Source organism: Dreissena polymorpha, chromosome 14, assembly GCF_020536995.1.
Source record: "Dreissena polymorpha isolate Duluth1 chromosome 14, UMN_Dpol_1.0, whole genome shotgun sequence".
In the NCBI taxonomy this organism is placed as follows: domain Eukaryota; kingdom Metazoa; phylum Mollusca; class Bivalvia; order Myida; family Dreissenidae; genus Dreissena; species Dreissena polymorpha.
In genome coordinates this window covers 3970863-3986564 of record NC_068368.1, presented here as the reverse complement: position 1 = coordinate 3986564, position 15702 = coordinate 3970863, and the positions used below count along the sequence as shown (strand labels likewise).

The following is a 15702-nucleotide window of genomic DNA, read 5'->3' as shown; positions in this document are numbered from 1 at the left end:
TCTGTCTGCTGCAAAATCATGGAGCACATCATGCACAGCCAGATAATGCAGCATATGGAAGACCTGAACATTCTGTCAGACGCACAGCATGGGTTCAGGAAGCGCCGGTCATGTGAGACGCAACTACACCTGACCCTACAGGACCTCTCGTCAGCTCTTGACTACTACGATGAGCAGATAGACGCCATCTTACTTGACTTCAGCAAGGCGTTCGACAAGGTTCCGCATGAACACCTTGCTGTGAAACTGAAGCACTATGGCATCAGTGGAAACGTTCTCACCTGGATTAAAAGCTTCCTCTCAAACCGAAGTCAACAGGTAAAGGTCGAGGGCGTACAGTCAAAACCAGCACCAGTAACTTCAGGTGTCCCTCAAGGCTCGGTGTTAGGACCCTTGCTCTTCCTAGTGTACATCAACGACATGCCCTCCAAAGTTCAATCCACAACAAGGCTATTCGCGGATGACAGTCTTCTTTACAGAAAGATTAAGTCCCCAGAGGATGCACAGATACTGCAGAATGACCTCAATGCCCTCCAGGAGTGGGAAACAACTTGGAAGATGTCCTTCAACCCAGACAAATTTGAGGTACTGAGGATCACAAGAAAGCGAACCCCGACTCAAGCAGACTACAGCATCCACGGGCACCAGCTGGCCTTAGTCAAGACAGGAAAGTACTTAGGCGTGACACTTGCCAGTGATCTTTCCTGGAAACCACACGTGGACAGCCGCACTAAGTCTGCCAATAACTCTCTCGCCTTCCTCCGCAGAAACCTCTCAAGCTGCCCAAAAGACATAAAGTTGCAGTGCTATAAGTCACTAGTCAGACCTGTCCTCGACTACGCATCAGCAGCTTGGGACCCTCACACACAGGCATGTATTCAAGAGTTAGAGGCTGTACAGCGAAGAGCAGCGCGATTCATCACAGGCAACTACAGGACTACAAGGAGCACTAGCCAGATGATCGCAGACCTTGGGCTACCTACCCTAGAACTCCGCCGCCAGCACTCTAAACCCCTGATGATGTATCGGATCACATATGGTCTTCTCGACATTCCAGCCACCGATCCTCTCCGGCGATCCATCACATCTACAAGAGGACGTGGTCTCGAAGACATGGATGGTGCAGTGGTCCGTTACTGGATACCCTACTGCAGAACAGACACCTACCGCCACTCCTTCTTTATCTCTGGAGCTCGATTGTGGAACCAGCTACCAAAGCACCTCACAGTTCTACAGACCCCAGAGTCATTCAGGGAAGGACTGGCCGGCCTCCAATTCAAACATTGAGCTTTCCTGACTGTACATATTATAAATATAAAATGTTTTATTCTTTTAACTGCACTCTCATGATCACCTTGTATATAACAAATGTACGAGTATGCTCCAGAGTGAGATTAGTACATCACATGGAAGAAGAAGAAGGTGTATCCGGAAAAAAATGACACAAAAATCTACTGAAATTCTTGTTCATGGTCTAATTCATTCCCATCTTGACTTCTGTAATGGACTCTTTGCTGACATTCCGGCATATTAGCTGAACAAATTACAAAGAATTCAAAACAATGCTGCCAGGTTAGTCACTGTTTTCATATAATAAAACACTGTTTCGGTACATTTTATTGTTTTCGCGAAAACAGTACTGTTTTCGGTATCTAGTCATACCGCCTTATGACAGGTTCTTCTTTGCGAAGGTAGAATAATTGTTGGAAGAAGAAATAGAAGTTCTATCGACACTTCACGTAAACATCTCGGTAAGTGACGCATCTCAAGCTAAATAAGTGAACGTCCTTAACAATGTATGCACTTTAATAGTTCTAATTAAGAACTTAAGAAGATTGGCATGAAACCTTAAATTCGCAAGGGATAAACTTGACGAATCATGTCACTGTTATTGTTAAACGAATTGAAAGAAAAGCATGTTAACATTTTTAAATGTAGCTTAAAACTGTTAATGTTATTGTCTGCAGACTAAGAAACTAAAGTCAAAAACTATATTTTTGTGTTTATTTTTCATTTTTAGAATATAGGTTACATGTTTGTTTTTTCAGCACGTTGTGGAAGATGTCACTTCGACCAAGACGTGTAGATTTTGACACTACCTGGTCAACACTGCTGGAGACAGTGAAAGGAGTAATAACATGTGGAAGTGTTGCCAGATCAACTTGGAATGACAGATTCTCATATCCTTTCCCATACAAGTCTAGCTTTTATTATGATTGTCCTGTTGTCCTTTTTCGGACAAATTTTCCAGACATTTCGAAAAACTTTGTTGGTTCTGTAAGTTTGCTTTAAAACTGACTTAGCAAGCAAAAAAAATGTTTGGCTTATCACTTTAGTGCCACGTAATGGCCCCTTTTATCAACATTCAAGCATGTTCCAGCGTTGTTCTTTACACCTATCAGGAGATAAAAATTCCACTGGTCTGCTCGTATTTACCAGTTAAATTTTTAAAGGACAAGTGTATTTCCCAAAAGCAGTCTTCCTACAGGACAAGAAAAAAAAATCTGATGTTAATGCATCTGACCAATTACACTCTTTTTCATTAAATTAATTTCCTTTTCTTAAAGCATATCTAGTCCGAAAGTTGAACTGAAACGTTTTTTGAACTCTTTAATTTTCTGTATGAAACGAAATTCATAACTAACTGCAGTTTAGTCCAGATGTGTGTGCCTTCACGCTTGTGTAGTGTCACTAACAATAATGCCACTTGCCCAATATTAGAGACATGATGCTAGCAACCAATCACATTCTTTGTGGTATTAATATAAGCAAATCAGTGCTCAGGAAGCCAAATACACGTTGTCCCCAAGTAAAGGTGTACTCAATAATAGTCCATGACACAGATCTCAAAGCCCGCAGCGCTGTAGATAAAGCCTAAACTACTTGTTTTTGATAAAGAGAACAAGTTTTCGCATTTTTAGCTCGACTGTTATATATGAAATATATATGGTGGAGCTATCCTACTCACCCCGGCGTTAGCGTGAACATGCAAATGTTAAAGTTTGCGTACTACCCCAAATATTTCCTATGTCCCTTGACATATTGCTTTCATATTTTGCATACTTCTTTACCAACATGACCCCAACCTATAAACAAGAGCAGACAACTTTATCATGCATTTTGTAAGAATTATGGCCCTTTTTCCACTTAGAATATGCATATTATTGATAACTCTATGTTTAAGTTTTCGTACCACCTCAAATATTTTCAATGTCCCTTGACATAATGCTTTTATATTTTGCATACTTTTCCAACATGACCCCAACCTATAAACAAGAGCAGACAACTGTATCGAGCATTTTGTAGGAATTATGGCCCTTTTTTGTCTTTGTTACTTTGAATATTTTGTTTAATTTTGTGTTTATATCCATTTTACTTCTAAAGTATCAATGCTATTGCTTTCAAACTTCTACTTTTACTGTACCTATTGCTTTCAAACTTCTACTTTTACTGTACCTTGCAAGTTGAATTTGACCTTGACCCTTTGAATGACCTTGACTCAAGGTCAAATTAATAAATTTTGCTTAAATTGCCATAACTTCTTTATTTAACATCAGATTTGATTCATACTTTGACAAAACAACACTTACCTGACATAGCACAATGGACTCCACCCAAACTATCCCCCACGCCCCACCCCAGAATCCACCCCCCAAAAAAATTTTTTGTTCTTTTTTTTGAAAGATCATCTATTGAATAACCACACACCCACATTATACCCCCCTCTCCATGATGGCTTACATTTTACTGTCAAGCACTCAAATAGTGGAGCGCGCTGTCCTCTGACAGCTCTTGTTTTTAAATGCACCACCAATGTTTTAACCAGGAGTACAGATCTGGGGGGTTCTCTGCACTACAAAGTTTTGATTCAGCAAACAAATATCAAATTTAAGTCATATCAGTAAATTGCAATCTTTATTTCACACATATTTGAGAGAACGAGTTCATGTGTTTGCAGGACGAGTGAAAATAGTCATGCGCTCGTCCTGCAGGACTAGGTTATTAAAATAGTTTTGCCCCTGACATAAGTCGAAATTTATTGGCCAAGTACCGGTAGCCATTTTATATATCGTGCATTCATGTGATGGCGTTTTTGTGATAGGGTTTGCTAATTGCTATCAATAGGTTTATTGAAATGTGAAAGCCAAGTGTGTATATGTTTTTTATGGTCCAATCAAGTCCTACGCTACTAGTATCTTCTTTATATAACCTGCGATTTTGAAAGCAGACAAATACAATTTGATTTTTTACATTAAGTCACTTTTGTTGCATCAATCTTAATTCAATTGTTTTTGTCCCCCTACCGGTTTCACACTGGTTTGCGCTCTGTGTGTCTGTCTGTCAGTCCGTCAGTCTGTCACACTTTTCTGGATCCTGCGATAACTTTAAAAGTTTCTGTAAAATTTTCTTCAAGAAACTTGAAACATGGATAGATGGCAATATGGACATAATGCATGTCATTTCATTTTGATCCTACGTCTAAAATTCTGGTTGCTATGGCAACAACAAAAAATAATTTCTGACGATAATGGAGCCAGTAGGGGACATTTATTGCTTGGCAATAGTCTTGTTGACCATGGTTCGAATAACATAAGTGGTTGATGCATGCAAAACGTGTTATATGATTGACACATGTTGAATGGGAAATCTCTGCTCCTAATTAGACATCCAATAGAAGCAAATGCCACATTTCACTTTATGAAGTCATGGGTATGGTTCACCTGTGTTTTTTTTTCTGGAAAATGTTTTTTTCCAATCAAGAACCTTTGTGTTAATTGTCATGAAATATTTATATACATTTAACGTTAATATTAGCCAGACAGCAATACTTTACTGACTTAAATAAAGTTGAAATAAAAGATTATTAAGGATATTAAGGCTAGTCTTGCTATGAATTCATATTGCCAGACAATTTTCATGGAATGTCATGATTTGGACCTGATAAATTATGGCATGTATACCTTTCATTACCACTCTTACTAATCTATATACAAATGCCTTTATTCTTATAACACATTTCAACTTAATAAAGCAATAAAAAACAAACAAGCTTAAGTAATGTAAATGGAACAAAAATATCCATCAAATTATTTCCAATCTAACTTGAACCAGTAGTAAAATCATTATTTATTGATGTTTATGTGTTTTTTGACCTTGAGTTTTACTATGAACATATATATTTTGCAGATTTAATATTTACTTGCATACTGGATTGTCCCTGTCAAAGCTAAATATTAAACCAATATCTATGTTGCAAAAACAAAACATGATTACATGGTGAAACTCAATACATGTCGGTGCTGTAGTTTACATGAATATGTTGAAAAAATAAACATTTAGACATAGGCATGAACAATTAATGTAGATTTTATTGTAAAGTTTTGGTAACAAAAAGAAAGGAATGTGATGATGTTTTGTCAACGCTGCCAATGCTGATAGATAGTCTTTTCTTACTTCTAAGGCTTTGTATTGTGTTTTGTTTACTTTTCAAGAGCACAATGTTGACTTTATTCAGTCAGTCACTGTCTTTGCCACTTTAACTCCATGTACAGATGTGTATGCCCTTTGTGTAGCCTGCCCGGAGCCTCTGGGAGATCGTCTCTACCAGGAAACCAAGGCATTCTTGGAAAAGCATGTGGACACTTTACACAAGGTATCTTCATCAAGTGCACAAATAAAATCGAACTCTGAGATTTCAGTGGAAGCAGATTTTAGCTTTTTAATTCAAAGTAACTGCCGTATTATTATTTTTGACTTTGCAAATAATCTGTACTGTATTATTGTGTCTCATAAGACATCATTAAAAGCCCTTGAAAGTAATGTTTTAACAATATATGTCGCATTCTGAGAAAACTGGGCATAATGCCTGTGCGTAAAGTGTCGTCCAAGATTAGCCTGTGCAGTCTGCACAGGCTTATCAGGGACGACACTTTCCACCTAAACAAGCACTTTCAGCCTAAACAAGATTTTCGGTAAGAAGGGACTTCCGTAAAACGAAAAATACCATAAAAGTGGAAAGTGTCGTCCCTGATTAGCCTGTGTGGACTGCACAGGCTAATCTGGGACGACACTTTACGCACAGGCATTATGCCCAGTTTTCTCAGAACATGACTCATATAAATGGTCAGTATGGGATGTTTCAAATCATTTCAAATGATGCTTAAGTAATGTGTTGTTTCTAAAGTTAATTAATGTAAATTAAGCATATATATTTAATGTGACATTTTGGTAATGCTTCTAGATTATCTGCATAACATGTAATGCTAAATGCTGATTATGCCAACTGAACATGCATATACATTTGTCTTCAAACATGTCATGCATATGAAATGGTCTCTACGACGACACATTACCTTAACTGTATTTTGCAAAGAAGAAACTTCTTTCAAACAAACAATACCATAAAAGCAGAAATAGGATTTCCATGATTGGCTTGTGTGGACAGTACAGGCTTATGTGAAATACTGTCTTTCAGAGAGTTGTTGATTGCAATGAAGAGAATCTACTGACAGCTTACCAGAAGCACTGGGAGCAATACAGCAAGGGATCTGCCTACCTTAACCAGCTATATGGGTACAATTTTCACTGTCTGTACTGCGGTGGTTGTAACAACTGTAAAATCAGTATTATTTGTGGACATTTATTTTCAATGATTTCATTGCTTGACCAACATTTGAATTTTGCACAAGCATGTCGAAAAATGACCAACACAAGTTCCTTTTTTCAAAAATCAGAAATCTACAAATTGAAAGTCATTATTTTTAAGAATATGACAATTCACGCCCACATATGTAAATAATTTTACAGAATAACCTAGCATGTTTAAACTCAGAAAATTATTAAGTACAAAAAATAAATAAATGTTCAAGTTAGGCAAGTTTTTATTTAAACCACTCACTAATTGCCTACTTGTACACTTAGTGATGCACATTTAAACCACTCACTAATTGCCTACTTGTACACTTAGTGATGCACATTTAAACCACTCACTAATTGCCTACTTGTACACTTAGTGATGCACATTTAAACCACTCACTAATTGCCTACTTGTACACTTAGTGATGCACATTTAAACCACTCACTAATTGCCTACTTGTACACTTAGTGATGCACATTTAAACCACTCACTAATTGCCTACTTGTACACTTAGTGATGCACATTTAAACCACTCACTAATTGCCTACTTGTACACTTAGTGATGCACATTTATGTTATATGTGTATGTATTATACAACAACTTTAAGCTCTTAACGCCCTGTTTTCCCAGAGCATGGCTTAACCCTTTGCATGCTGGGAAATTTGTCGTCTGCTAAAATGTCGCCTGCTGAATTTCTATAATAAGCATTTTCTTCGATTTTTTCAAAGAATACTATCAGAATAGCAAACAGTTTGGATCCTGATGAGACGCCACGTTCTGTGGCGTCTCATCTGGATCCAAACTGTTTGCAAAGGCCTTCAAAATTTGGTTCTCGCACGGAAAGGGTTGATTTGAGTTGTGTAGAATGTTTCTTGTTGTAGGTATCTTAATTCCACATTTATCAAGAAGCAGAAGTACAGCGATGCTGACATTAACTATGGAGGCTATGCCATTGAGCTCACAGACCAAATGATGGAAGTTGGAGAGGTACCTACTACTTTTTATGCCCCCGGTAGGGTGGCATATAGCAGTTTAACTGTCCGTCAGTCAGTATGTCAGTATGTGTGTGTGTCAGTATGTCCGTCCGTCCGAAAAAACTTACAATGGCAATAACTTTTTCACTATTGAAGATAGCAACTTGATATTTGGCATGCATGTGTATCTCATGGAGCTAAACATTTTGAATGGTGAAAGGTGAAGGTCAAGGTCATCCTTCAAGGTCAAATGTCAAATATATGGCATCTGTCAGTCCGAATACTTTAACATTAGCCAGAACTTTTTAAATATTGAACATAGCAACTTGATATTTGGCATGCATGTGTACCTTATGAAGCTGCACATTTTGAGTGGTGGAAGTTCAAGGTCAAGGGCATCCTTCAAGGTCAAAGGTCAACAAAAAAAAATTCAAAGCGCCGTTCTCATGAAGCTGCACATTTTGAGTGGTGGAAGTTTAAGGTCAAGGTCATCCTTCAAGGTCAAGGTCATCCTTCAAGGTCAATTTTTTTTTTCAAAGCAGCGTTCTCATAAAGCTGCACCTTTTGAGTGGTGGAAGGTCAAGGTCATTCTTCAGGGTCAAGGTCATCCTTCAAGGTCAAAGGTAAAAAAATAAATTCAAAGCGGCTTTATCATGAAAATACACATTTTGAGTGGTGGAAGGTCAAGGTCATCCTTCAAGGTTAAGGTCATCCTTCAAGGTCAAAGGTCAAAAACATAATTCAAAGTGGCGTTCTCATGAAGCTGCACATTTTGAGTGGTGGAAGTTCAAGGTCAAGGTCATCCTTCAAGGTCAAAGGTCCAAAAAAAATCAAAGCGGCGCAATAGGGGGCATTGTGTTTCTGACGAACACATCTCTTGTTCAATCATTTGTTGACATGTTTTAAAGTAAGTGAGAATTGTCAATCCCAATTGTAGTCTCTTTGTAGAACTTTCTTAATAGATTCATGTTTTAATAGCTCCATTTCCAACCCTAAGTTTCTAATGAGAAGCGAATGGCATAAATCTGAACAGAGTGAGTAATTCACAGGCTATCTGGCTTTATTCTGGTTAGATTTAACCATTTTCATAAAGCCGTTGGGAACGAAAGGGTAAATGATGTTACATTGTTTCCCTCTAGCTGGCGCTGGATACGTGGAAGAAGTTCATGATAGAGCCCCTCAAGGATCAGACGATCTCACTCATCCTGTCTGACGTGCACAAGTAAGAACACTGCACTATTGACTAGAAGCCAAATCATTGACCTAGTTCATATGAGATATGAGTTCATATTGACCTAGTTCAAATGAAGATATGAGTTCATATTGACCTAGTGCATATGAGATATGAGTTCATATTGACCTAGTTCATATGAGATATGAGTTCATATTGACCTAGTTCATATGAGATATGAGTTCATACTGACCTAGTTCATATGAGATATGAGTTCATATTGACCTAGTTCATATGAGATATGAGTTCATATTGACCTAGTTCATATGAGATATGAGTTCATACTGACCTAGTTCATATGAGATACATTCTTGGACATCAGAGCTTATTGCACTTGTGTAAAGCTTCTCAGATTAGCCTTGAAATATAGTTTGTTTGTCTTTACAAATGTTTAATAGATTGTGGAAAATATACCTGACGATTTGTGGAAAATATACCTGACGATTTGTGGAAAATAAACCTGACGATTTGTGGAAAATATACCTGACGATTTGTGGAAAATATACCTGACGATTTGTGGAAAATAAACCTGACGATTTGTGAAAAATATACCTGACGATTTGTGGAAAATATACCTGACGATTTGTGGAAAATAAACCTGACGATTTGTGGAAAATATACCTGACGATTTGTGGAAAAATAATACCTGACGATTTGTGGAAAATATACCTGACGATTTGTGGAAAATAAACCTGACGATTTGTGGAAAATAAACCTGACGATTTGTGGAAAATATACCTGACGATTTGTGGAAAATAAACCTGACGATTTGTGGAAAATATACCTGACGATTTGTGGAAAATATACCTGACGATTTGTGGAAAATATAACCTGACGATTTGTGGAAAATATACCTGACGATTTGTGGAAAATATACCTGACGATTTGTGGAAAATATACCTGACGATTTGTGGAAAATATACCTGACGATTTGTGGAAAATATACCTGACGATTTGTGGAAAATATACCTGACGATTTGTGGAAAATATACCTGACGATTTGTGGAAAATATACCTGACGATTTGTGGAAAATATACCTGACGATTTGTGGAAAATATACCTGACGATTTGTGGAAAATATACCTGACGATTTGTGGAAAATATACCTGACGATTTGTGGAAAATATACCTGACGATTTGTGGAAAATATACCTGACGATTTGTGGAAAATATACCTGACGATTTGTGGAAAATATACCTGAACTCATAATAGTCTATGATGTACCACTTCTTTAAAACATAAACGATCAATATGTTTCAATAATTGTCCTCTTCCAGGTAGAATATGACTATACTACCTTGACCATATTTAATAAGAACAATTTCCCCATTATATTGTCAAGCACTCGAAAAGTCCAGCGCGCTGTCTTCTGACAGCTCTTGTATGGGAATAAATTTGCCTTGGTGTTTCACAGAGAGGGTAACAACAATTGTAAAAGTTTAATGGGAAATGTTGCCATGCTATTTCACAGAGACCGTAACAACAGTTGTCATGCTATTTCATGAGACCATAACAACAGTTGCCATGCTATTTCACAGAGACCTAACAACAGTTGCCATGCTATTTCACAGAGATCGTAACAACAGTTGCCATGCAATTTCACAGAGACCGTAACAACAGTAACCATGCTATTTCACAGAGAGCATAAAAACAGTTGCCATGCTATTTCACAGAGATCATAACAACAGTTGCCATGCTATTTCACAGAGATCATAACAACAGTTTCCATGCTATTTCACAGAGACCGTAACTACAGTTGCCGTGCTATTTCACAGAGAATGTAACAACACTTGCCATGCTATTTCACAGAGATTAAACAACAGTTGCCATGCTATTTCACAGAGATCATAACAACAGTTGCCATGCTATTTCACAGAGACCGTTACAACAGTTGCCATGCTATTTCACAGAGAATGTAACAACAGTTGCCATGCTATTTCACAGAGATCATAACAACAGTTACCATGCAACATGTATTGCACAGAGACCGTAACAACAGTTGCCATGCTATTTCACAGGGATCATAACAACAGTTGCCATGCTATTTGACAGAGACCGTAACAACAGTTGCCATGCTATTTCACAGAGACTGTTACAACAGTTGCCATGCTATTTCACAGAGAATGTAACGACAGTTGCCATGCTATTTCACAGAGACCTAACAACAGTTGCTATGCTCTTTTACAAAGATCATAACAACAGTTGCCATGCTATTTCACTGAGACAGTAACAACAGTTGCCATGCTATTTCACAGAGACCGTAACAACAGTTGCCATGCTATTTCACAGAGAATGTAACAACAGTTGCCATGCTATTTCACTGAGAATGTAACAACAGTTGCCATGCTATTTCACTGAGATAGTAACAACAGTTGCCATGCTATTTCACAGAGATCATAACAACAGTTGCCATGCTATTTCACAGAGATTGTAACAACAGTTGCCATGCTATTTCACAGAGACCGTAACAACAGTTGTCATGCTATTTCATGAGACCGTAACAACAGTTGCCATGCTTTTTCACAGAGATCATAACAACATTTGCCATGCTATTTTCACAGAGATCGTAGCAACAGTTGCCATGCTATTTCACAGTGACCGTAACAACAGTTGCCATGCTATTTCAAAGAGATCATAACAGTTGCCATGCTTTTTCACAGAGACCGTTACAACAGTTGCCATGCTATTTCACAGAGAATGTAACAACAGTTGCCATGCTATTTCACAGAGACCTAACAACAGTTGCCATGCTATTTCACAGAGACCGTAACAACAGTTGCGTGAATCAGACAGTGCTCCATGGCGTTATCAACTCGTTTGTGGAGGTTGAGGAGTACAAGAAGAAGCACTCCCTTCAGTTGTACGAGGAGGTGTTTGAGCAGCAGTTCATCAGCCAGACCGGGGCATTCTACAGACACGAGGCCGCCAAACTCAAGGATGAGTGCACCTGCTCCGAATATATGGACAAAGTAGGTGCAGGGCAATTTAATAGGAATATATTGACAAAGTAGGTTCAGGGCAATTTGATAGGAATATATTAACAAAGTAGGTTCAGGGCAATTTGATAGGAATATATTGACAAAGTAGGTTCAGGGCAATTTGATAGGAATATATTGACAAAGTAGGTTCAGGGCAATTTGATAGGAATATATTGACAAAGTAGGTTCAGGGCAATTTGATAGGAATATATTAACAAAGTAGGTTCAGGGCAATTTGATAGGAATATATTAACAAAGTAGGTTCAGGGCAATTTGAGTAAAGTATAATACTTTCCTGCTCAGAAATGAAATGAAAATGGTTATATTTAACTAGCATTAAACCAGAACAACCTGCGAGTAATTCACACACAGCCTGTTCAGGTTTTATGATGTTTGCTGCTCATAAGTATCTTGGAATTTGAAAGGAAACCTTTTAAAATTTGAATCTTTTCAGTAAGATCTTTAATTAAATTTTGTTTTAGAAAAGACTATAAAACATTTTAAAATGCATATCTCAGTGGTTACAGGTAAAGGGTTAAAGTTTCCATCACACATCCCTATTTGTTATTTTGTGATCCCATTTTGTCAGTCGTTAATTTTCAGATTTTTCTTGTTAACACTCTAGATGTCACATTGTTAGATCATCATGAAGCTGGGTCAGATTTGTCACAATGATATCTCAGCTGAGTTCGAAAATGGTTCTGGTTTGTGGAAATTTTCCTTATATGGATATAGTGAAACCATGTTAAAACGCTTTTTTATCACATGCCATACCTTGTTTCCAATGTAATATAAACATTACAAATATTTTTATCTTACACATGTGTAATATACTTTTTAAGCGTTTTTATTGGCTAAGTTTTCGTTCGACTGACCAATCGCATTTTGTTATTTTGCTGAAATGACGTTGCAACGTCAAATGACGTCACAAAATGTAAACAATATTCTGGATTTTTATGTCCCTCACCGCTATAGTGGGGACATATTGTTTTTGCCCTGTCTGTTGGTTTGTTTGTTTGTTTGCTCCAACTTTAACATTTGGCCATAACTTTTGCTATATTGAAGATTCATATTTGGCATGCATGTGTTTCTCATGGAGCTGCACATTTTGAATGGTGAAAGGTCAAGGTCATCCTTCAAGGTCAAAGGTCAAAAAAACAAATCCAAGGGAAGTAACAAGCTTTAAAGGGAGATAATAATCTGTACCTGCCAAATGATAATTTTTAATGAGGTTTTCCGAAGGGAAAAACTGGTTATTAGATTGGCGAATGTCGGCGGGTGAAGGGGCGGGCTGTGAGGCGGACCAAACAAGCTTGTCTGGGCCATTACTTTGTGGTTCATCGTGAGATTTTAAAATCATTTGATATCTCCAAGGTCAAGGTCACACTTTGAGTTTAAAGGTCAAAAATGGCCATAAATAAGCTTGCCCGGGCCATAACTATGTCATTCGTTGTGAAATTTTAAAATCATTTGGCACATTTGTTCACCATCATTAGACGGTGTGTCGCGCGAAAGAATTATGTCGATATCTCCAAGGTCAAGGTCACTCTTTGAGTTTAAAGGTAAAAAATGGCCATAAATGAGCTTGTCCATGCCATAACTATGTCATTCATTGTGGGATTTTAAAATCATTTGGCACATTTGTTCACCATCATTGGACGATGTGTCGCTCAAAAGAATTACGTCAATAACTCTAAGGTCAAGGTCGCCACAACTAAAAATAGATTTATTTTGAAACAAAGGGGGTTAATTCAAAACAATCAGTTCAGTGTGAGTTGTCTCCCTTTATCAGACTTTTTTTTCAAATTGAAAACCTGGTTGTGTGACACTTTTGTCCTTTGTTTTTAATTAAATCAAAGCGGCGCAGTAGGGGACATAGCATTTCTGACAAACACATATCTTGTTTATTATGTTTGCTTAAATATTTATTTAATTTGCTCATTTAAAAGCATGTTATAGAAAAAATCTGAGGCGTGTTGTCATTTCATACCATATTTTATTAAACTCGTCCATGAAATTAGTTATTAAGCTTGCCAAAGGCTAGCTTACTAACAAAATTCATGAACTCGTTTAAGAAAATATGGTATGATATGACAACTCGTGCTAGATCCTATGTTTAAGTCACATTTATATTCCAATCTTCATGAAACTTAGTCAGAATAGTTGTTCTAATGATATCTCAGCAGAATTCGTAAATGGTTTTGATTTGTTGAAAAACATTGCCACCAGAGGGGGTGGCAGTTTTCCTTATATGGCTACAGTAAAACCATGTTAACACTCTAGAAGTAACATTTTTAGCCCAATTTCACATTAAACTATATTTATATGTTTAATTTATGCTTTTTTTTATGTCCGCTAGGTGATAAAGAAGCTCCAAGAAGAGGATTTCCGAAGTCGCAAGTTTCTGCACCCGAGCTCCTACAACAAGGTGACCCACGAGTGCCAGGAGAGAATGGTGGGCGACCACTTGTTTTTCCTGCACGGGGAATGTCACGATATGGTGAAGACAGAGCTGCTGCAAGGTATGTATGGCTTGCATCAGTATTGCAGTGTAAGCGGGAAGTGTTGTTCCTAATAAGCCTATGCTTACTTCACAAGCTACTCAGGGACATCACTTTACAATCACTTTACACTTACACTTACAATCACTTTACACTTACACTTACAATCACTTTACACTTACACTAATAAGCCCATGCTACTCAGGGACATCACTTTACACTTTTGTTAGTATTGCACTGTTGCTTTTTGCAAACAAAAATTTACTTCTGGTAAAACTGGGCTCATTGTATATGCGTAAAATGTTATCCCAGATTAGCCTGTGCAGTCCTCACAGGCTTATTGATGACAACACAATTAGCTTTTATCGAATTGTTTGGTTTTTATGCCCCCAAAGGAGGGCATATAGTGATCGAACTGTCCGTCTCTCCGTCACACTTTGCGTTTAGGTTTAAAAAAAAAATGCTAATAACTTCTATGTCGCTTCTGATAGCAACTTGATATTTGGCATGCATGTGTATCTCATGGAGCTGCAAATTTTGATTGGTGAAGGTCAAGGTCATCCTTTTAGGTCAAAGGTCAAAAAACAAATCCAAGGGAAGTAATAGGCTTTAAAGAGAGATAATTATCAGTACATTGCCAAATTAAAAAAAAAATAAATAAATAAAAGCGGCTAAGTAAGGGGGCATTGTGTTATTGACAAACACATGTCTTGTTTTAATGAAAATCCATTCTAAGCGGAATGTATCATCCCTTATAAGTCGGTGTGGCCTGCGCAGGCTAATGGCGGACAATACTGTACTCACTTGCATTCAGCCCATTTTCCCAGTGGGTGTCTTATTTAAATGTTGGCACTGCTTTTTCCAGCCATCTGTCATTATTTATCACGTAATTACCCTGGGGTCAAAACTGGCTACACTTAGGCACTTAGTGGGTAAAATAGTTTTATGGACTCTTATAGCAAAATAACTGTTAAAAATCTTTTCCTATTAAAACATAAGGCCCAAAAGGTAAATTTTTGGTTTTTAGCTCGGCTGTTTTCGGAGAAAACCCGAGGTATTGTCATAGTCAGCACGTGTCCGCCGTCCGTGTCAAGGTTTGTTAAGGTTTTTAACATTGGCTCTAAAATCAAAGTCCTTCCACCTACAACTTTGAAACTTCATATGTAGATGCAACTTGATGAGTTATAAACGCCACACCCATTTTTGGGTCACTAGGTCAAAGGTCAAGGTCACTTTGACTTCTAAAAAAAATAAAAAAATCTGACAAGCTTTCACAGCCGAGCATGGCACCCGTTATGCGGTGCTCTTGTTTACACTGCATTATGGATCTCTACAAATAGCGCTTAAAATAATATTTCTGGGACCAAAACTAGCCTAC

At 37.6% G+C, this 15702-nt stretch overlaps 1 protein-coding gene across 2 annotated transcripts in view; it reads left to right on the top strand.

Moving 5' to 3' along the window:
- Window positions 1–1631: 1631 nt before the first annotated feature.
- Window positions 1632–15702, top strand: part of LOC127858265 (cullin-2-like) — a 59920-nt gene continuing 45849 nt past the window's right edge. For both annotated transcript variants that reach the window (XM_052395254.1, XM_052395255.1), the window contains exons 1-8: window positions 1632–1751; window positions 2049–2181; window positions 5552–5653; window positions 6476–6573; window positions 7520–7625; window positions 8752–8834; window positions 11607–11814; window positions 14183–14345. In XM_052395254.1, the coding sequence (XP_052251214.1) occupies window positions 2062–2181; window positions 5552–5653; window positions 6476–6573; window positions 7520–7625; window positions 8752–8834; window positions 11607–11814; window positions 14183–14345 (880 nt within the window). In that variant the 5' untranslated portion in view covers window positions 1632–1751; window positions 2049–2061. The remainder of the gene's footprint in view (window positions 1752–2048; window positions 2182–5551; window positions 5654–6475; window positions 6574–7519; window positions 7626–8751; window positions 8835–11606; window positions 11815–14182; window positions 14346–15702) is intronic.